This window comes from Rhipicephalus sanguineus, chromosome 5 (assembly GCF_013339695.2).
Source record: "Rhipicephalus sanguineus isolate Rsan-2018 chromosome 5, BIME_Rsan_1.4, whole genome shotgun sequence".
Lineage (NCBI taxonomy): Eukaryota > Metazoa > Arthropoda > Arachnida > Ixodida > Ixodidae > Rhipicephalus > Rhipicephalus sanguineus.
In genome coordinates, this window is record NC_051180.1 from 33,840,048 (window position 1) to 33,862,227 (window position 22,180).

General features: G+C 45.9%; 1 protein-coding gene across 1 annotated transcript in view; it reads left to right on the forward strand.

Moving 5' to 3' along the window:
• Nucleotides 1-22,180, forward strand: part of LOC119394615 (uncharacterized) — a 43,247-nt gene that overhangs the window by 2,561 nt on the left and 18,506 nt on the right. Inside the window, exons 5-13 of the mRNA XM_037661934.2 lie at nucleotides 163-285; nucleotides 1,314-1,454; nucleotides 5,638-5,774; nucleotides 9,134-9,425; nucleotides 10,944-11,023; nucleotides 13,503-13,596; nucleotides 13,937-14,221; nucleotides 15,397-15,664; nucleotides 21,417-21,628. Of these exons, the coding sequence (XP_037517862.1) occupies nucleotides 163-285; nucleotides 1,314-1,454; nucleotides 5,638-5,774; nucleotides 9,134-9,425; nucleotides 10,944-11,023; nucleotides 13,503-13,596; nucleotides 13,937-14,221; nucleotides 15,397-15,664; nucleotides 21,417-21,628 (1,632 nt within the window). The remainder of the gene's footprint in view (nucleotides 1-162; nucleotides 286-1,313; nucleotides 1,455-5,637; nucleotides 5,775-9,133; nucleotides 9,426-10,943; nucleotides 11,024-13,502; nucleotides 13,597-13,936; nucleotides 14,222-15,396; nucleotides 15,665-21,416; nucleotides 21,629-22,180) is intronic.

The following is a 22,180-nucleotide window of genomic DNA, read 5'->3' on the forward strand; positions in this document are numbered from 1 at the left end:
AACAAATTATTTAAATACACAAGAAGTTTCAGTATCTAAACAACTAATATATTGCGCTCTATCTGGCCTCATTGACTTCTAGTTTGCTACGATGCTGGATATGCTTTTGTGCACTTGGAAGGGGACGCTCAGTACAAGTACTCAAATGTTTTACTCACACAGGCAATCCAAGAGGAACTACAACAGCTTGCAAAGACTGATTATGCAGAATGTCTTCTGGAAACAATGACTGCTCTCATCCAGAAAGCACCACAGAGCACGCTAATCCTGAAGCTACCAGCTGTGGTAAGAGTAAGACTCCGACACCCAAACTGCCACACAAGATGCACTGGCTGCCGGGCAGTGAAATTCAGTATATGTCCTGTTTGCACACTCATACTGTTTGCATGTGCAACTGCGTACATGTATAATGACTTGGTACGGGTGTGGGTAAAAAAAAATGGGTGGAGCTATAACTGATATTAGGGTGTGCTGGGCCTTCAAGACCTGCTACTATCATTACAGTTAGCCCAGAAGAGTTATGGATTGGTTAGCACATGTACCTGGCTTAAAGAGATTACATCATAACAGATGTCACACCATCTGACATGACACAGATGGAGAGTGTTGTCGAGATGCAGGAGGAACTTGAGCGCACATTCATTATTTTCACCTTTGTCGGCTGATGTTGTGTTACTCGATTGTGTTGCTCGCATTGACACAAAGCAAGGCTCTAGGCCAAAACGCTGAGGACTGGAGTGCCTGTTGCTCATTGAAATGAGTGGGAATTTTTATGCACCAGATACTTATCCGGCATTTCAAAAATAAAAAAGTAAAATATGAGGAAACGACAATAAAAAAGAAATAAATGTGCCCGTAGTGTCTCAGATGGTAATTAATGCATTAACCACATACTAATACGCAGCTTGCAGTACTGACAGCTGTTGTCAACTTAGAAAATTAAAAAATCAACTTTGAAAGTTCCTGCCCAAAATTCGTTCACATTGGCTATTGTTTACCTACCACAACTGCGATACAGCACAGGGTTGGAAGCTGAAACTACATTTTGAGAGTGGTGATCTAGTATCTATGTCATTTTCTCTATTATGGAAGCTCTGTTCTCATTAAGTAGCATTTCAGGCAAGTTAAAAAAACTAATTTAACGTTTATGCTTTTGACCAGTTTGCATTTGTGCACTAATTCTGTCAAAAATAAATTCATACTTGTCTGTTACTACAATTAACATGAAATGTCATTGCGAGACTAACAGAATGTGTTGCATTCATGAATCCTTGTATGTTATGAGGTAAATAACTGTGAACTTGTCATCCCAGGTGGAGCTCCTGTCTGTAACACTGAAACAGTGTCGCCTGTGCACAAAGAAGGCTGAATTGCTTGACCATTTGTGCCTCACCGCATCTGCGTTGATGGAGGTTGTAATAGCACCGTGGTATCAAAATCCATGCAGGACACAGGTATGCGAAATCTTAACTTCAACTAAAATTTTTTTTTTTTCACTTCCTCACTTGTTTGTCCCATGTCTTATTGGCCAAAAGAAAAGCCGGCAAAGCAGTTCTGGGTTTTTTTCCATTCCTGCCTTGCCATTTTTATGCAACACTGTAACAGAACAGAGACTGGAAAGGGACATTATTGTAATATTAATAACTTACAGGAAAACTATGGCTTCTTACAGATAGGTATGATACTCTATCATACCTATCAAACTATATATAGGTAAAGCTTATGTATTGTTGATGTAGAAATGTGCAATCTTCATTTCTTGCATTCCGGTGTTGCTAAATTATAGTCCTCGACACATGTGCCACCTAGTACTCTCTTTTCAAAGACTTGGCTATAAAGTGCTGTAAGTGCTGTAAACAGCCGTTGCCTGTGTAACAGCTGTTTATAACACTTTGCTATTCACCATCAGTACCTTGACCTGTGTTGGGCGTTCACTCTGGTCAGACATTGTCACACGTAAGCTGGCACCTGGTACGCTTGTCTGGACATGTGAAATGAATCCCAGAACACAAGGGTATCAAGCAAACACAAGCTTCATTAAAAAACTCACACCCTCTCCCGCTATAGGGGACCATGAGGTGATGCGAAGCAGCGTTTTGGCACATCGAGCCCGCGTTTCAGAGGGGGGAGGGGAGAGGGGAAAATGGAGAGGGAAAGTGGAAAGGGGGTGAGTGGAGATGGAAATGGGAAAGGGAGTGGAGAGGGGAGAGGGAAGTGGAGAGGGGAAAGGGGGATAGGAGGTGTGGGGAGAGGGTTTGCACATGCGCAGTAAGGGTGGTCATGCCGCACACCACCACCACCACCACCGGATTGAACTCCGCCATAAGATGCTTCACATCTAAAATAATGTGACACTCAAAGAAAACAAAAACAACTCCGCGTGCCTAAACGTCTCATGTCGCCCGTTTTCAGTACAATGTCTCAGCGTTTACAGTTCCGGCGTTGAGTCATCGGGTCTGTCGGTGATCCCTCATAGGTCGTTAAGTGTGATGAGAGACCACTTTGTCGTTGAGCTCCACCCGTGTTGTTCCCAAGCTGGCCGGCGCTCCTGGCATGCGCTGGCCCAGCCACGTTCCTCATATGGGACCCAGACTGGAAGAGCCAGCCTTCACGTCCTCTCACTCGCCGGCGTAAACACTGAAACACCTCAGCCACCAGACCAGGGCCAGCGGTAGTCCTGAGATTCGTGAACAGCTGCTCGCTCACGCAGGTACTCGAGCGCGAGCCTGGGGCAAGACCCAGCAAGATGTTCCGCAGCCATCAGCCTCTCGAACTCTGCGTCCCGGCCACCACATTCCTCTCTGCGCGTGCCCCTTCTCCAAGATGACGTCACCACGCACTCCCTTCTCGTCTTCCTTTTCTTCTATTTCCAGCCTTGACATTCTTCATTTGTTTAAAATAACTTCTTTCTCCTCTTCTTTCATTCAACTTGTCATTCCTGGCAGACATTTATAGCATGAAAAAAGTCACAGTTTCGCCTCAAGTAATGAATGCGATAGCAAGAAATTTGAACGTCACATAAAGAATGCCAAGCAACTAATCTTGCTGCGTGCTGCTCAAGCACAAAGGACGCAGGACAAGAAAACACACAAGGGGAGTGCGAACTAACAACTGTCAGAGCTCGATACTTGCAGCGCGCTGCACAAACACAAAGAGGCACAAAAAGAACACACAGGTATACATAGGACGAGCACAAACTGTCACAGTTGTTGCTTCAACTAACCCCTTCTTTGGCTCTTCGATGGAAACGCAGCGCGAGCAATGATGCAGCATGGCCCGCATCTCGCATAATTTTAATTTCGCCACGTGTGGCATCCCATGCATTTCACCCAACACCGCGTGCATTTGTATTCTGCCGTTAGTATCCTGCAGAACGAATGAGGCATGGCGTAATTGCCTAAGGCAGCGAGCTGCGGAGGGAGGGGTCGCAGGTTCGAAACCCTGGTCGAGCGCTTTGGAATTTTTTTCCTCTGAATTACTTTTATTTGGTGGCTTTTATTTATATATACATACATATACATATCCGGGACATGACGGCGACGGCAAAAATCCGCCGAGAGTGTCCATATACAGTCAAATCTCGTTACAACGAACACCACATTAACGAACATTTCAAATTAACGAACTTTTAAGAAATCCCGTGCCGACTGCTTATAGTTTCAATGTAAAAATATTTCACTACTACGAACTTCAGATTAACGAACATTTCAGAATAACGATCGTTATTTAATTCCCGTGTAATCTTAACAACGCCTCAGTACTACGAACTTATATCCCGAAATGCGAGGATTCTTAGATTTCAGTGTATCGGTCATGGCAGTCGGAGCTGTAAGGTAGCAGACGACGCAGTGCGAAGAGCGGACGCCCTCCCGCTAAAACCTGAGATGGCACAGGAGGAGAAAGACGCGGGCGGAGAACTTTTTTTTTTTCCCCTTCGTTGCGGAGGCGACAACGCATCAGGTTTTGCAAAGGCCCATGACAACATGCCAAATTTATTATTGTCTTGTTTGAGATAAAGATACCATAAAAGCGTTTCGGGACTTCCTTTTTTCGCAATCTTATGTTTAACCGCGGCAAGTATCTGCTGTGATCCCATGGGGCGCCCGGAAGCGTACGCTGCCTACGCTACGTCGCACTTTGCAAACTGCGTTATGTTGGGGTTAGTCCACGAGGCGCATTTCGACAACGTTTCCTCTTGCTGTCATAGAACGTTTAAAAAAAGCCGCAGCGCCTCACGTCGTTGCTTCGCAAGGAGAAGGGCTACCTCACACGACGATACGACGACGATGTTGACATTGCAGCAAGCTACCACCACTGCAGCAAGCTACCACCGAAACATCAAAACGAACCGTCGATCATAAATAACGACAAAATACGGCCGCTGCCTCGCTCTCCGCGTGAGATGGGGCTGTAAATAAGGTAGTCTATAACTTGCATTCCTTGAAGTACGTGCCGATTGGAAGCATCACGAGCAAATTGCAACCGAAGCAAGGGTCAGAGATGCTGCCATGTTGTTGGATATCGTCATGCTCACTTCCGGGCAACAAGCGATGTTTTCTGGCTTTCCAGAAACCTGGGATGCTATCGCGGAACGATTCTATTTCAGATTCCAATGCCTTTCGTGCTTTTCGCGCTTGGCCAGTGGTCAGAACGACGGTCCGTCCGCGTTATCAGCGCGATCAGCCAGCCCAGGCTCTGAGCCAGCCGTGTGGAATCGGAAATAGCATCGTTTCGCGATTGCACCCCTGCGACAAGCGACGGCGATGGATGGCCCTCCGCGACAGCAAATCCTGTCGGCCGTCGCTCAAAACTCGCGTGCATGCAGTTGGGCCTTAAAGGATTGCAGCGATGACATGGACGACGATGTCACGGTAGCACCCGAAGATCGCGACGAGTCCGTGTCGGCCACAGATGCGTTGGCCTACTTGAGGAAACTCCGCATATTCATAGAAAAAAGCGGAACAGCGACCGAAGCGGCGGATAAAAATGCGGACGGTCTAGAATCGTTCGTGACGCAGAGTTTGTGCTGCACCCGTCAAAAAAAACGATCACGGACTATTTCAAATAAACGTGCCTTGTCTGACGTTCACGTGTGCATTGCTGTGAGAAACGAGTTCAAGGGCGTACCGTTGCAAAGGTAGGCCGTTTGCGTTACTGAAATTCTATTGTTATGGTAAATTTTTGGGCTTTCACTATAACGACCTTTCAGAATAACGAACATTTTTCCGCGGTCCCCTGAAGTTCGTTATACCGAGATTTCACTGTAATTGCTATCGCAATAATAGTACCGGGAAAATGGTACCACACTCACACAGCATAAGTACTGGGGCACATGTGGAACCAATTGGAGCATTTGGTCGTCGTTCGCAGAGGCATGTCTTGCATGAGGGTTTAAACCTTTGTGTCTTGTAGCTTAAGGCATAATCTGTAAAGCTTATTTGGTATAGATATTAGGATAAGCCCTTGGAATGCAAAGAGTTTGCAAGAAGGTAGCAGGTATTAGGTTGTTTGTAGCTATTGCTCTGTGAATTTGTGTGCCTTTCAGAAGGCTTTGTACATCTTCGCACGCCTGCTTGTTCACTTTCTCTCCACGTTAGTTCTTTATTTCTTCTCATTTCGAAAGTAAATCTCTTGCAGGAGGCATTTGGTCATCTGAAACCATTGCTCGGAAACATGATGTACATTTTGCACTTCAAGAAAGCAGACGCATCAGAAGCTGTACAGAAGGTGCACATGACTATAAAGAAATTTGTGCACAGCTGCTTCTTCTTCAGGTTTGTTGCATGTTGACATTTAATTCATTAAACGGTCACCTTCTGAGGCACATTTCTGGGTGTGTTCATTTGTGGGGGAACTCATTCTACAGAACATTTTGGTGAGCGTGCATTCAAGTTGACAGTACCGCAGTCTTGCCGCTGAAGATATGTATTAGTAGCCCTGGCCAGAGAAACTGCTTCGGACAGCGTAATGTGGAATGTGCAAACATCTGGACTTATAACCTTGCCGCTTCCTTAATGGTGCATTCAGACAACGGGCCGAATCCGGATATGGCGGGGCGGCGGCGCGTCACGTTACCTCACATCAGCGATTCTCCTCATCTGCGCCTCGTCCGCGTGGCTTGCGGACGGATGAGCCCAACCTATTTTTCGCATTGGGATTCTGGCAGCGGAGCGCCGCAGCTTTAGTGGACAAACAGGCTGGCAACCAGTACACTTTTCTTCTGCTCGAGCCGCACCGCTGTCCTTGCAGTTGATTTCAGCTCTGCTGGCGCTTGGTTCAGTTTATTTCTGGGGCCGTAATTAAGACGACCACCTTTGATATATGTATTTCTTTTAATGCGCGCTGATTGGCAGGTTGGATAGCAGCAGGTAAGTTGTCGCTTTAATCATTGCACGCTCAGGATTTTTCAGCAGGCATAGTGGCACTGTCGCCGAAAGCGGTTGTCTCGGAACACGGCCCATGTTTGAACACTGATTTTAAGGTCAAGGTGCGAACTGAGAGAAGGGAACATAATGCACCGCAGTGCAATGTGCACTGTCGTTACCTGTTATCCGCAAGAAAAAAAAAATAATAACTGCCCATATTGGCGCATCACTGTATCCTCCCTTCGCATGCAGGGCTTCACGCGTGACAGCAGCGAGGTCCGTCTCCAGCAGCTCTCTGTAAAGCAAATTCTTCTTTTCATTCAGCCATTCCGCCAACAACACCGACTTCACCGAAACAAATTACAGTCCTCGACAATACTCGACAAAGCTCGGCGAGCTTCGTGTTCTGTCGGTTTCCATGTTTCTGAATATACTCTCAAACCGGTCTGCTGCCAGCGGGCACAGAGTCTGCGGTCCAGAATAATCCAGCCGTTCTCTCCTAAGACACCGTCCGTCGTGTGGATGCGCCTACAGGCGGATTATCCGCGGATTAGCCGTCCGCGTCCACGACAAATCCGGATTCAGTCCGTCGTCTGAATGCACCATAAGTGACAAGCTGCACGTGGATATTCATCTTGACTAGTGAATAAAAATTATATGCGCCCTATCTTACGTGACAAGCTGCACACGGATATTCATCTTGATTAGTGAATAAAAATGATATGCACCCTTTCTTTTTAAGGGAGATGATTCACATAAAAGCATCACGGAGCTACAATAGGAATGCCATAGCTACTTCAGAAAGAAAGCTTTACAAACGAAAGGAAGCTTGTTCGTGTTCGATAATTGAATAGACCTCTCCCTGTTTGCAAACAGTGTGACGTCACTGGCAGTGTCCCGCCCCCAAGTCCCGCCTTCGGAGCAGGTGCTGGTTGGCAAGAAAGTTCCGCCGGCGGGATCTCTCTGCATAGCAGCACTGCGTGTGTCTGCTTTACTTCGATAGAAGTTTTTGCAAATTGCTATTTTCTGAACTCACAGATGTTAGAAGGAAGACTGCCTGCAGTGAACGAGTCTGTTAGGTCAACATATGATTTGCTCATCGTGGATGACAGCCATAAAAAAATCTTATGCTGCTCGAAAGCGAACGTTGTACATTTTTACGGCGACTGGTGTTTGGAGAAATATTAGCATGGCATGGATGTGGACGTACTCAATTTCCGTCGCGAAATCTGCACTGCAGTTTTAAACGTTGTACAGCATTGGCGGCTACTGTGCGCGAGGTCACGGATTAGATTCGCACTCACGGCGCGAAATTCTGATCAGAGATGAATGAAAGAAAAAACAAACGAAGGAAACACTCATTTCATTAGCCTGAGTTCGGTTAACAAATCCCCGTGAAAATTAAAGCGAAGTTTTCCCCTACGGCGTTCTTCATAACCCACTGAGCAGTTTTGGGATCTTAAACACAATTATTTAGTTATAAATAATCTCTTGCGCGGTTACTTGGCTGTATCTGATGCCTACAACGTGTTTCTATACTTAATCCCCTCCTTTAGACTTGGTACACAAACTCGGAATGTCACTTCATAAATATCGAGCCGTAAAGATAAGCTAACTAGAATATGACAAACAAGAATCTCCACTGCTTCCATTAAGACGTACATCTCCAACAAAAGGCGATACGCGTATGCTTCTGGATATTCGCCGTGGTAAACCATACGTGCATGTTCAGCAATGCTAAAACACGCTGGTAGCTCATGCGTAGTCTCACCTTTCAGCCCGGACATCATGCACTTTTTTTGTTTGTTGTTTTGTGCACCCCGCACAAACACTGAGATGTGCACTCGCAGATCATCGCGTCAAATAAAATGTCCAATCCTGATGTTCCGTCGACAACCGGTCACTGCAAATTGCCCTGTTAGATACAACGCGTGCCAATGTTTTCGCAAACAAGATGCATCGTTATTCACACAGCACACACCACACACAATATTGTCAGTTTCAACGTCCGCAACTGTGAACCGATATCGTCGCTGCCTTTCAACGCACACTACACGCCACAGTAAACGCGGCACATTTTCGAAGACGATGCCGCTGTTCCTCGCACAGACCACCACGTGAGTTCACTTCTCCAAGTTAAACAGCCAGCAGCGTGGCAAATTTTTCGTCACGCAGTCCACGACACATTTATATGTTCTTTGACACATACCACAAATAATCTTGGAACCGAAAGATTAAGAAAAAGGTTCAAAAGAAAAAAAAAACGTGCGCCAAACACCGTGCGACTGTACCACGCTGAGCCGGCAGCGGGAGTGTTTTGCCAACCACCCTCTGTTGCACGTGCGCCGAGAGGTCACGTGACCTGACGTCACGGGGAGTGAGTGACGTAGGCCGGTAGAGGTCTATTCAGTACCGCTTCTTTTCCAGTGGAAACTGTGCTGCCAGACCAGCCATAATTCCACAGGACCACAGAGTATGCCTGAATTAATTACTAGGATAAATACGTAAACACTAAGATGAATTGAGAACTTGAAACACAGTAATGTGAATTAACAAAATTGCCTCTGTAAAACTCCATCCGTAAGTCTTTGCACATAGAAAGAAGGTACTACCAATGAACACTTGATTATCAGCAGTCGGATAAATGATTAAAAACTGTTGTCTCTTTTGAGAGTTTTGATTCCATTGGTAAACAAGAAGCATGATGTGTAATAGACATCAGTGTACATTGCTTACTATGTCTTTCTGATGGCCTTTTGCGCAAACAGGAGCAATGTCACTACCTGGCTGACAGCTCTGTACGAATATCTCCGTATGGATGGCTGGAACGCCGTAGTTCCTTTCAGCGAAGAGCAGCTGGAGCAATTCAAGAAACGCAAGGGGAAAGCGGAGGAAGATGAACCTGAAGATGAGCCAGAAGATGGAAATGTAAAAGTAGATGAAAAGATGGTGGAAGTGCTGCAGGCTGAGCCCCATAGGCAGGCAATGGCGCGGAAGGGTGATGAATACCTGCTGGAACAGCTCATGGAATTCCTCAGCGTTGTACTAAAAGACGAGGAGGCGAGTAATTGTCTTTGGAAATTGCCTGGCGAATGAAGTGTTGTAAATAGAGAAACCTGTAGTTTGGTTTTGAGTTGAACAAGAGTGCTTTGGACAGTGTTCTTCTGAACAACATGAACTGTGAGTGCGATACCTTATGTAGTGTCCCCGAGGCTGCATAACTGAGTCCTTGTGTTTCGAACCGCTGGGTCAACCCACCTTGGTAGCTTAGAAGTAAGCTGTCGTATGTCTAAGCTCGAGGGCATGGGTTCATTTCCCAGCCACGGTGACTGCATTTCGACTGGTTGAAGATGCATGAACACCGTTGTGCTTAGATTTAGGTGCATGTTAAAGAACCCCGGGTGCTCGAAATTAATCCGGAGTTGCTCACTATGACATGCTTCATAATCATATTGTGGTTTAGGCATAAAATACCAGCCATTAACAAATAAACTACTAGGTCTATTCTCTCTCTCTATCTCTGTGCGTGCTTGTGGGTGTATCCATGCTTAGAAGGTCGATCCAGACATATTTTGGTACTCCATAACTGGAGTTTTACATACCAAAGCTGCACGATGAGCTACCGGAGCCAATACGACTTCGGATCAATTTTGACCGTTTGGAATTTCATAATGTGAACCTCAGTCTAAGCAGGCAGTCATTTTGCAGTTCTCCTACAGAAGAATCTCAGCTGCCTCAACTTGGGAATGAATCTTGAAAGCTCAAGCTTAGTGGTGGAATAGTGTACTCACTCAGCTGTCATGACGGGTAGTGAATGATTCTTGTCGTATGAGAGGCAAGCGGCATGCCTTGTGAGATATAGTATTGCTTGCTGCCCTGCCAGTGTGGTTGGTGATAGAGCTATCAGTAGTGGACATTGTAAGCCAGTGTTTGGAATTATTGATTGGCTCAGAAAGTGACGATTAATTTTCTTTAGTGTATTTTGGCAGACCTGAGCTACCCTTTAAGCAAGTTCTCATAATTGAAAATGCTAGTAGTAAGTTCAGTGGTGAAAGAGGAAGAACACTATTTTTAATCAGTGTGGTCTACTGGCATAGAAGTAATAGCACATGTATTGGCCTTGGCCAAGTGCTGCTCTGTGAGTAAGAGGAACAGGCAGGAAAAAGGGCTAATACCTTTGAAGGCAGGATAAATTAGAAGAAGAAGATGCACAACCTGCCTTCTTGATTTAACTACAACGAAATTTTTAACTGCAAACGTATATGCATTTGAGTCTGAAGGACAGCTTGAGTTCTAAAAGGCAGGCAACTGATTCTAAGTGATTATTAAATATAAGTAATTCAAAGGCTCAATGTTGCTATTGTAGAGAGTGCTAGACAGCCTTATGAAGTCAAGGAAAGCACTGGAAGTGTTGCCTGTAATTTTCAATTACGAATGATGATGATATTGCATTTTAATTTTTGGAATGTACAGGAGACTTCTTTCTTTACAGTATTGTTGCTGCTACTGCTTTTGTTAAAATGTTTCTTTTTTTGGCAGAAATTGCTGTTACTAAAACAAAAGTACGTCTTCTTGCAGGAATCATCTAAGACACCTCCAGCAAACTACTTGCCAGAGTTCTTTGCTGTATTTCTTGAGGGCCTCATCGCTTCTAACAAGTACGCATATTTGGCCCTAGTTTGTTTGTACATGGCCGCTCGATGAAAAATGCACGGTGCGGCCTGCTGCGTCGCGGCGCAGGCAGTGGGCGAGAGCGGGGATGCGGAGTGGACAGTTGTCGCCGCATTTCGCTAGGAGGGCGCCAGTAGTAGGGGAGGGCTCCACGCGGCCGGGAAGGAACGCACGTTCAGCGGGTAGGTCGAGGTAGTGGTTGTTTTTCTCCACATGAATCGCTCGCACTGAGTGTCACTCAAGACAGTTTGCGCATGTGTGATATTTTATACGTTAGGCAAAATGTCGCGTAACTGTTTTGTGCTGTTGTGTGCCACGAATGCATCGAAGGACCCGCAAATACGCTACCACGAGTTTCCCAGTAACGCAGAGCAGCATGGCTGCGAAACATTTCCCGTGAAGGATCCGGCGGGAAGGGAAGAGTATGGCAGCCTAATGACAGGTCCCTGGTGTGCGCCTTGCATTTTACGGAGCAGGAGTACAAGAAGACCGAGAAGTTGAGGATACTTTTGCCAACGGCTGTGCCGACAGTGTTCCCCGGTTATCCAAGCTACATGAGCACGAGGAGCACGCCTGCTCTGCAGAAAAAGTGGCCACGCTCCGAAATAGAAGCCGATAATGCACAGTCGCGTGCCGAGTGCTTGGGCAATGCTGCTTCAAAATAGCCGTTTTGTCATTAGCCAAAACGGCTCGTCAAGTGACAGCACTGAAGCCACGACGCCCAACAACTTTGAACTAGGGAATGAAACGTGTGTGGAAATGGCATCATTTTTAGATGCATCATGACAAACTACATTCGAGCTTGTTAAACTGACAGAAGAAGCTAAAAAAAAAAAACGCGCTGCTTCCAAGTGAAGAACGCTCGTATGAAAGGGGCACTGCAGGCCCTTCAAGAAAGAGTGAATGAGGCTGAGGAGCGCGCGCAGTTTTATCAAAATAACATGGACATTGCCTGTTTTATGAAGGTACTCATTGGTGCTGCACAAGGTGACAAGACTGCCGAGTTCGTTAGAAACCAAGTCCGCAGTTTCTTGATGAAGAAGCCCCACAACAGTGACGTCATTCTAAGGGAATGTGTAATTTGGAAGGCATGCTTCAACAAAAGTTATGAGCATGCAAGGTCCAGAAATATCTTTCAGCTCCCTTGTCGCTCAACGCTCCAGAAATATGTAGACCATTTAACAGGTGGAATCGGCGTCACTTCGTTGATAAAAGAGCGGCTGTGCATCGAATTCAAGGGTCTCACTGTAGAGCAAGAAGCGTTCCGCTCCCTGATCGTTGACAAGATGGCCATAGAGCAGAGGGTCATATACGACCGGCAAGTCGACAAACTTTTTGGTTTCGTTGACAGTGGTGAAGAAGAGCACTCAACAGCGGTGCCCCAAGTGGCAAACCAATTACTATGTTTTGTAATAAGAGGCTTGTCAACATCATATATTATTCCTGTCAGATATTTTTTCACGAGATGTCTGAAAGATGACCAGCTATTCTCTATGACCATGGAAGTGCTGAAAGTGGACTTGCGGGGCGGACGACCACGCCATGGAAGTCTGCAAAGTTTTCATCATAAAGCTCTTACGAACTTCTCGAATAGGCAGTGCACAAAAGGCAACGAACACGTACACAAAAAAGACGCAAACACAGCGCTTGTGTTCGCGTCTTTTTTGTGTACGTGTTCGTTGCCTTTTGTGCGCTGCCTATTCGAGAATCATGGCTCACCAACTAGCCCATCAGTACATTTTAAGCTCCTACGAATGTTTCTTGCCAACTGAGCAGGAAATGTTAATATGTCTGTTGAACGTCTCGTACGCTTGGCGCAAAAACCTCTGGCCAGGAAAGTGCTGCGCCTGTGTTTCCAATAACACAGTGATCCTTTTTTCACGCACGTGCAATAGAGCAATTATGACTCCCCTGATGTTCACAATGCTTTTGTTTCTAAGGTGTGAGCAACAGTCATTCCGGAAATACAACCACACCTGTCAATGAGTGACTCTCCTGTTGATAAAATAACTGTAGCACAAGCATACATTATCGAGGGTGAACAGCGCAACGGCAACAAAAGAGAGAAAACATGACGCGAAAAATCGCAACACGCACGAGCAGCCACTTCAGATAAAACTAACACTTGCTATATTTAGGTTGAAGCATCGCCGGCGCACATTCGGTAGGACAATTACCAATATAGTTAACGCTATAGCAAGTTCATTGTAACCCTTTAAAAACTAACAAGCGCATAGCAGCTGCGCTGTCTAGCCGCGATCCGCCGCAATAATTCCGGCGCTCTCGCTTTCGGTCTCCCCAGAGGCTCCCCCACTGGTGGCACCGCGGCGGCAGCCAGGAGCACTAGGCGCGTGACGCAGTATCCGCTCCACGCGGCAGGCCGCACCGTGTCTTTTTCAGCGAGCGGCCGTTGTTTGTAAATGAGTGTTTTTACATGACGCAGCGGTTAATCTATATCTCCCACAGAACTGAAGACCTGCAGTCTAATACGGTACTGTTGGCTTACTTTGCCTACCATCTCGGTGTCGAGTGCTCTACATTCAGTGGTACAGTGCCCATGGTGAGTACAATTTCATGCATGTAATTAGATCAGATGTGAACATGCCAATGCGACTTATAAATCGAAACTATAACTCAATGTTACCAAAACAAAAAATGTAAGTCGGAGATATTCAAAACATGGTGGTTGTGATGTCCTTCCATTACTAGTGCCTGCATGTAATACACAAAAGCATAGCCTTCGAAATTCTTTACCATTTTTAGGATGCTTTTTCCCGAGGGTGTGATAAGGGACAAAACGAAATCTGTGCGAACTCTAGCTTACAATAGTTCCCACAGCCATAGCTTTAATAGGTCAAGCTAAACTGCTTTTGCATCTCATTTATTTTGCTTTATTCAAGGACATGGCGCTGAGTCAAGAGCAGCGACTCTACTACCTTAACAAACTCCTGGAAGTGTACCAGGCCAGTGAGCAGTACTGCCTAGTCGTGGTGATGCCTCAGTTCAAGCGCAGTCTGTTCAAGCCGCGCCGCTGGTTCGGTGAGCTCGCTGACAAGCTACAGTCTCTGGAGTACACAAATGCTGCCTGGTTCCAGTGCCTGGGTACCATCATGAGGATTGCACCCAATCTCGTCGAAGGCAGCATGATCAAAACTCTGCAAAAATGCTGGGAGGTTTGTGGGCAGGTGAGCCACAGATATTTCTCCCTCAGGAGTGCCATACTATCAGTGAGGCTTGTTTACGTAAGCACAGAAGTTGGGGAAAAGAAAAGCTTTCCATATTTCGGATTCAGTCTAGAAGCAAGATTAGTGCTTTGCTATGGTATGCATGATCGAAGCACTCTTCCATCTGTGTAAGCATCACAAGCCTGAACTTTGAAGTCTTTTTTGTAAACTATACCCTCCAAACTTCACAAGTTCACGGTACAAGTACAGTCAGCAAGCAAACTTAATTTGCGTGTTCTGGTGATAAAGCTGTTCTTTTTTCTTATAGATATCTCTCATTTGAAAGACCCACTTGTGTTAGTATAATGGCAAGTTTCGAGTGAAATTTCATTCTCTGTACCCACTGTTGTTAGTGACGAGCGCTTCAGCTGTTTTGGTGAGTGAGATTGAAGTTGCAACTTTGTCACCTCACCCATCTTTGCATTTAAGTTTTAGGATCCTGCACAGTTTTATCAATCCCAGTGACGATTACTATGTGTGCAGTGTTTTATACCTAATGAAACCAAGTTCTCCCCAGCACAGCTTTTTGCCTTTTTTTCTGTGCTGCAAGCTCATGACATAAAGGGCTACACAAATCGTTGTTTCCTTCAGACGAGACATATTATGCAAAACTGACTTCTCGTTGTCTTTTCGCTTGCTTTACAATATGAAGTTCTTTGCTACAGAGGTATTTAGTCCTTTCCTTGTAACTTATTGTAAACGCTCATTTCTCTTTAAATGCTGCACAGATGTGGAATGGTTAAGAAGTCCTTATGTCATGTTGTCATGCTGGTAGTAGAGAATGTTTGTTTCATAAATATTCTTGTACCTTATGATCAAGTTTTAAAAGCCGAGTCAGGTTGTGTTTCGTTGCTTTGTCTTTGATAGTGCTATTAGTGGGCATGTGCAAGTGGCAAGTAATGATAGTAACCACAGCTAGAAAACAAATAAAAATGTGTTAAGCTGTTATGCTAAACATTCTTGGAGGTGCCCAAAGAGAGAACAGAAACTGTGCTAAGCTGTTAATATTCATAACAGGTGCATAAGTAAGCCACAAAAGTTTGTAGGAGGAGGTAGTAAACTGCATGCCACTGACCTTTGCACTGCTACTAGTATTTCAGTAGATGTGTGACCTGTAGTTTCTCTCTCTTGTTTAGCATCAACCAGGCCTTATGAAGGCGAGGAACTTGCTTCTAGAGAGCATCCTTGCCACCTACACCGAACTGTTTCGAGTGCCGAAGCTCGTCCGGAACATTTTCTCATCGTTCACGAACCTGAGCAACCCGCTAGCGCAGACGAGCATCCCAGTGTGTTTCCTGCACAAGTTCGCTGAATGCTGCATCAACCTCCCTCCCGGCCAGTTGACCGACACGTGGCAGTTTCTTGTAATCCAACTCGGCTACTGGACGACAGGGAATACCGAGGGTGAGAATGAACGAAAGAATGGTATTTAAAGGCTCATTTCCTTGTTTGACACAACCTTAATGCAAACCAACAAACAACGAAGCGAAGGAAGGTATAGACCTTTTCAAAATTGCTGCCATCTGTCGGAGGTTTGACGAAGGTACCGATTCGGTGCCATGTTGGAGGCTTGTGTCCGAATCGTATTGCTGTCTCTGCTATTTCTTCCTGCTCGTATCTGCTTTGATAGTCGGCAATCGGGGCATAAAACGTGAGACGAGAGTATAAACGTTACTGGCATTTTTTTAGTTTTTACGCTGACAATTATTACATGTGAAGAACTGCCTCGCAACGAGAAGAAAGTTCAAGTTTGTGAGCGAGTCACATGTAAGCCTGTCGTCGTTGAGAATGAAGCTTTGCGCTTGGTTATAAATTTTGTCTGCTTTCAGTGTAGCGAACGAAGCGTTGCTAGCTATCGGAATATCATGCATGTAGTGTAGGATGGTTGGGAGGAGGCATTAGCTCGCGACGCGGCTGGGCACGGCGATGACGGTAAGAGTGCTGTTGACCCACTTCAAAGTGTATTTCATAAGGGACAGCCTACGTCGACCTAATGTATTGCCCATTTTACTTTAAATAAAACATTGTCCTGTTTGTTATTTTTGAAACAAGAAATATTTTGCTGCTGTAGTCACCGACGTATGTTTTGCATAGAATTACCGCACGGTTAAAATGTAAGAAAGGTCCGCTTCTCACGTACGGGACAAGTGAACATGAAAAGCGTTAGTTGCTCCAAGAAGTAGGCGCCGATTAGTTGGTATTTTATCGACTATCCTTCCGACATGTACTCAGAAATGACACGATCCGCCAAGAATGTTCGCGTTCACATCGTCGCTTTTGGGGCCTACTGGCGCCTTACAATTTAACCCGTTGCAGCAAGGCATTGTTGCTTCGCCAACTGAACGCTTGCAAAACCATCTCAGCGCGCACCCACGGTCGAATGTAACACATCTGCGAGAACAGCATTTTTTTCAGTTTCATACAAAAAGTGCCACACACAAGCATCTGTTAACATTTCATAGCACACAGGGGTGGATACAGGATTTTTCCGAAGGGGGATCAGCGTCAGCTGGGAGAACCTGATATGTGCTCTTCTTCTTGTGGTACAAATAAAAAAGAAAGTGGGGGGGGGGATTCAGGTGATCTGGGCTGCCCCTCTGAATTAGGCAGTAATAGCACGTGAAATGTTTGAAAAATACGCATAGGGAAGCAGTACGCGCACAAAGTATCCGACCAAATAAATGCTACCTTGTTAAACTTCACAGTCGAGAACAAACTACGAACATCACGCTCCAGCACAATCGATCCGTTCGCTGAGAATCAATGACACGCACGAGCTACCTAACATGTAACTGTTATCGCAATGTGATAAACAAAGAAATGGTGTCACCAACTGCTCAGGCATGCGTGAGTAACCACGATGCAGCTTTGGAGTTTGCACACGAAGCCGGTTTGTCTATGCCTGCAAGTACACGGCGCGAAAACTGTCTCGTTCCGGTATGACACAAAAAACAAAAGACTGTTTTCTGATTAATGCCAATGCTGTCACGTACCGCATCTATTAGGAACGGCGAACGTAAACACGGCGTTAGTCGTTAGCAGTAGCCGGAGCAACGGAACAATCTCCCACTTCTCGTAGGCCGCAAGGAAAAGTAAGAACATTTAGAGGCTAGTTTCCTGCAAACCTCTTTTCAGCATCCCAATTTCCTCAATCTAAGCAACATGGCACAAGAAAATACTATGTCGGCATTGCCGTTCCCTTCAGCCACAACACGTCGATATGTACGCTCCGTGTGTGCACATGCAGGGCGCGCCTAGCCTTCAACATGGCGGAAATGCGCACGCCGGCCGCTAGATGGCAGCAGATTTTGCATAAGGTCTGTAGGGGACGTTATTTATAGGGGCGTTATTTACAGGCTTAGAGGACGTCATTTGTGCTCTAAGAGAATGCACATAATGTCCCGTATACCTTCCTTGGCTTCATTGTCTGTTGGTTTGCATTAATATGGGTGAGAATGTAACACATAGGACAGTGGTCTTTCAACATAGTTTACAAACATAGGACTATTACAAATTTTATCGTCTATTCGGTTGGCAGCTCTGGTCCTCTGGCATAGAGTCGGCATATCCGAGCACAGCTGGCAATCTGAGCAGGAGGCTCAGATTACAGCTCAGACCACTTATAACTAGAGCTGTGCGAATAGCAAAATTTTGGGTGCGAAGCGAATTCAAATAATAAATATTGAGTGCGAATCGAATCGAATAATTTCGAATAATTTTCGAATATTTCTCAAACATTTTTCGAATAATTCGAAGTGAAATTACAGAAAAAGTTGCAGAGAATTCTTGTGAGATCGCAACATGAAAGTGTTTCTTTTCGCTAGGTTGATGAAGCATTGGTGGGGTCATATTTCATAGTTGTCTTTCTTATCAAGAGTGAGGCAATGTAGAGGCCGAATTGTATTTATGTACATGATTTGGTGCAACCAAAGTGTTGCCGACAACACTTTACACGTGATAGGCAGAGATGCCATTTCCTCAGCCTCTCCTCCTCTTTCAACTTCTGTGGAAGGCCAACTGATGTGGCAGACAAGGGTGTGCTCCCTTCAAGTCTGGAGTTCCAAATCTGCCAAGTAGACGTCGATATATAAGAACATCTGAAATTTTGGATGCTAAAAAGCTTCGGCGTCCGATTTTTCGGACTTCCTGCCCAAATTTCAGGTCCAAAACATCATTGAGCCCCCAACTCTGCCACATCTTTCATCTCCATGTTGGAACCAGCGTTTTCTTGAGTTAATACATTTGCGACCGTAGCGGAGCTTGAAAGGCAGCTTTGCCGCAATACGGGGGTGTGATGAGGTGAAGCATATCGAAAATTTAGGGACCATTTTTAACCGGGCTTCTCTCTTGGCTAAGTTCGACCGTAACGGAGCTTAAAAGGCAGCTTTGCCGCAATACGACAGTGTAATGAGGTGAAGCACATTGAAAATCTGAAGGGGTCACTTTCAACCGGACGTTGGCTGCATTTGTCTTTGGGAAGTTCGAATAGTTCGAATAGTAAAATTTCAGTGCGAATCGAATCGATTAGCAAACACTATTCGAAAAATATTCGAAATTTCGAATATTCGCACATCCCTACTTATAACGTAACCGCTTACAGTGCAGTACCGGCTATAATGCGGTTTTTTCTGACTCCCGTTTACTCTCCCATAGAACTCCATGTATACGCATACCGCTTATTGAGCAGTCCCCCGAGATGAAAGACCAGTTATAATGCGGCTGCCGGAACGTTCTCAGAGATGCGAGGGAGCGAGCGTGCTTCTCAGCGGAGATGCGCCGGCGGGGCAGAGAGCGGCGACGGCGTTACAAAGGAGGAGGGGACACGTAACGAACGAACGAGGAGCGGGGGGAGAAAAAAGAAAGGGACGGCGGTGGGGGTCAGCAGGCCGGCGTGGGTGCATGGTTTGAGGGGGGGGAAGCGGTTGCGTGGCCGACGGAGAAGCCTTCGCCCCCTTTACTTCGGCCGCTTGACATGCGCGCTCTGCTACGTACAGGCGCCTGCGTCCGCATCAAGTGCGCGTTACCACTGTTTGTCTCCGTCGGGAAAATAGTTGCTTCGTCGTAGAGCGCAGATATCGCACGTGCAACCTCGATTCCCCCGCAAGTAACAATACTTTGAGACGCAATTGCGCTTTCACCTTTGCCACCAACAGGTGGACTTACAAGCTTGAAATACTTTTTCAGGATAGTTGCCGCGGCTGTTCTCCCGACAGCAAACCGAAACTTTGTTTCACGCGTGATGTCCTCGGTTTAGCTCGCGAGTGCGATCTATTCTACGCCCGACCTAGGCAAGCTTCTCGCGACGGCATGCCAAGTTGCAACGCGCACGCTAGGCCTAACAAGCGCTAGCTGCCATGTCGGCGGCCGCGGACTGCAGAAGTTGCGGTTTGCTGCCGAGTCAATGAAACATTTTGCAGTTGTTGCATTTAGAAGGGGTGACTTAGATCTCTAACGAAAACGCGGGCGGGCGTGCGTGTGAAACACTCAAGTGGTGGTTTGTGGTCGCCACCATTTTCGACATCGCGCATGCGCAGTGCGATACCGCGGCCACTTCCCGTGACGGCGCATTTTTTTTCGCGTTTGTTATGTTGGCACCGCAGGTCCGCAGACGCTAACCGTTCAACATTTTCAAATATAAGCAGATGCAAACTTACATCCCAGTCGCACGCTTCGATAGTTGGAATCGTGCGCCTGCCTGTTGGTCACGTTTTGCACACGTGCAACCTTTCAAAAAATGTTGTTTTGGTTATAGTGCGGTACCACTTATAGTGCGGATATTCGCGGCTCCGGCGACTTACGTTATAAGCGGTCTATGCTGTACCAACCAGATGCGTCAGCGACCTCAGAGTAGCGCCTGCAGCGCGGGAAGCCACCGTGTAGACAAACAATAATAATTAATAATAATTGTTAAAGTTTAACGTCCCAAAACAACATTATGATTATGAGACGCCGTAGTGGAGGGCTCTGGGAATTTTGACCACCTGGGGTTCTTTAACGTGCACCTAAATTTAAGCACACGGGCCTCTAGCATTTTCGCCTCCTTCGAAAATGCGGCCGCCGCAGCGGGGTGTCCGCAAACAGTCGTACGCGACATCCAGCCCTGAAGTACCTCATCGCAGCAACAGCTCCGCAAACTTGTTTACGTCAATTTGGTGAGAGTCCGAACTACTACCTTTGAAGCCTTTGGTTGTGAGGTGCTGTAAAAGCAGCACTGATGATTCTTGCGCCTTTAGTAGCCGCCTCCACTTCAACTCGGTGCATTTAAGCGTTGTTTAATACTTCAAAACGGCACGGACTCAATCCAACAAACCTGCACGTTGTTTCGAACAACTTTTCGCTTCGAAACTCCCGAAGGTGTAAATGCTAAATAAATGTGCACTGTCGCTGTCGCCTGTGAACATCCGTGGTAACCACGGTGTTTAGTGTCACATGACACGTCCTCTCAGCTAGATTGCACCGACACTCTCACTTCGAAGTAGGAGCGGTTGGGAGTGCTCTGAGTCGGCGGCTGAGGCTCTGAAAGAACCATCCGAACGTAGCCAGAGCGCTCGACTTCTACCACCCGAACGCATGGCCAGTTTTCAGAGCACTCTAGAGCACTTGAAAACGACCATCACAATACACCATTAGTTAAGCTAAATAAGTCTTGTAAAATGATTTGCTGAATGTGTCTTCAAGACATTTTAATTTCATTTAGCTCAATTTAAACTCTTTTTCAAGAATTGCACACTTATTATATGATTAGTATGACATTTACTGAATGTTGTTATCTGTGTTTAACAGGCGAAGAAACATCAACAGCGTAGCATGTGATATAAGATCAGTTTCCCTCGCTTTCTTGGTCATGTTGCAGTGAACTTTGAAAGCAGTACATCAGAGCAACACTATTTGGTTGAAGAACAGATTTACACATCTTGTGCCGCTGTTGATTGCACTGAATTCAGTAGACGGGTAAGGCAAACAGAACAGTGTAAAAATTCTGAAATTCAGTGAGCATTGAGTCCATAACTGTTTCGTATGTGACATTCAAAATGAACACCTAGAAATAAGATAAATTTACGGAACCAAATTTTCTACTTTATATGACCACACTTGCCCGAGTCATACAGATGTGAACATTGAAGCTTTTTTTTTTTTCCTTACTCAATTGTTTTAGGAAACATGTCTGAAGGTGAAGTGCCTGAAAAACAGGAGAACCATCTACCCAAGATCCTTGTTGTGACAGAAATCTTCCGAACATTTGCCCACCACATCCAGGTGGTCAACCCAACCATGCCGCCGTTGTACGTAACAAAAATCTGCGAGCTGATGCAGGCCACCCGTGAGCTCGCCACTCAGATGCTGGACGTGAGCATCGAGAAGCAAAATGTGAGTATGAAAGTGAGAAGTCGTGTTCACCCTCTTTTCAGCAAAAGCTCAGTGGGTTCCCCACATCTGAAGCTGCACTGTGGCAATTACATGCTGGTTGTTCTTAGGCAGCATTCACACCAGCAGGTTTCTGATGCCACCAAGTTGATCGCAATGCAGCGGTTACAAAAAAAAAATAATAAACATCGCTTTTTTATAGAATAGGCCATATTGTGTAAGTGACTCGCTGCTTGTTCGTTCAGTTATGTGGCGAAAAATCACAGAGCTGCTGCAACAGTCAGCAGCACGTTGTTGTATGTTGATTTCTATTTTACTTGGCAATGGCAGTACAGGCAGCCAGAAGGACACCAATTGCACGATGTTTCATTGGGACAGGAGGCAGGTCACGCTTGCTGGTGGGAGTATCGATCACCATGAGTCACTGTGTGGTGGTTGTGCACAGTTTGCTGCGTGACCTTTATCGATCACTGGTGTTAACGAACCCTAAAAACGCTGCTGGGAGAAGCTACACTTTCGTGACACATGCGCATGAGATGCAGTGGAAGTCAGCGA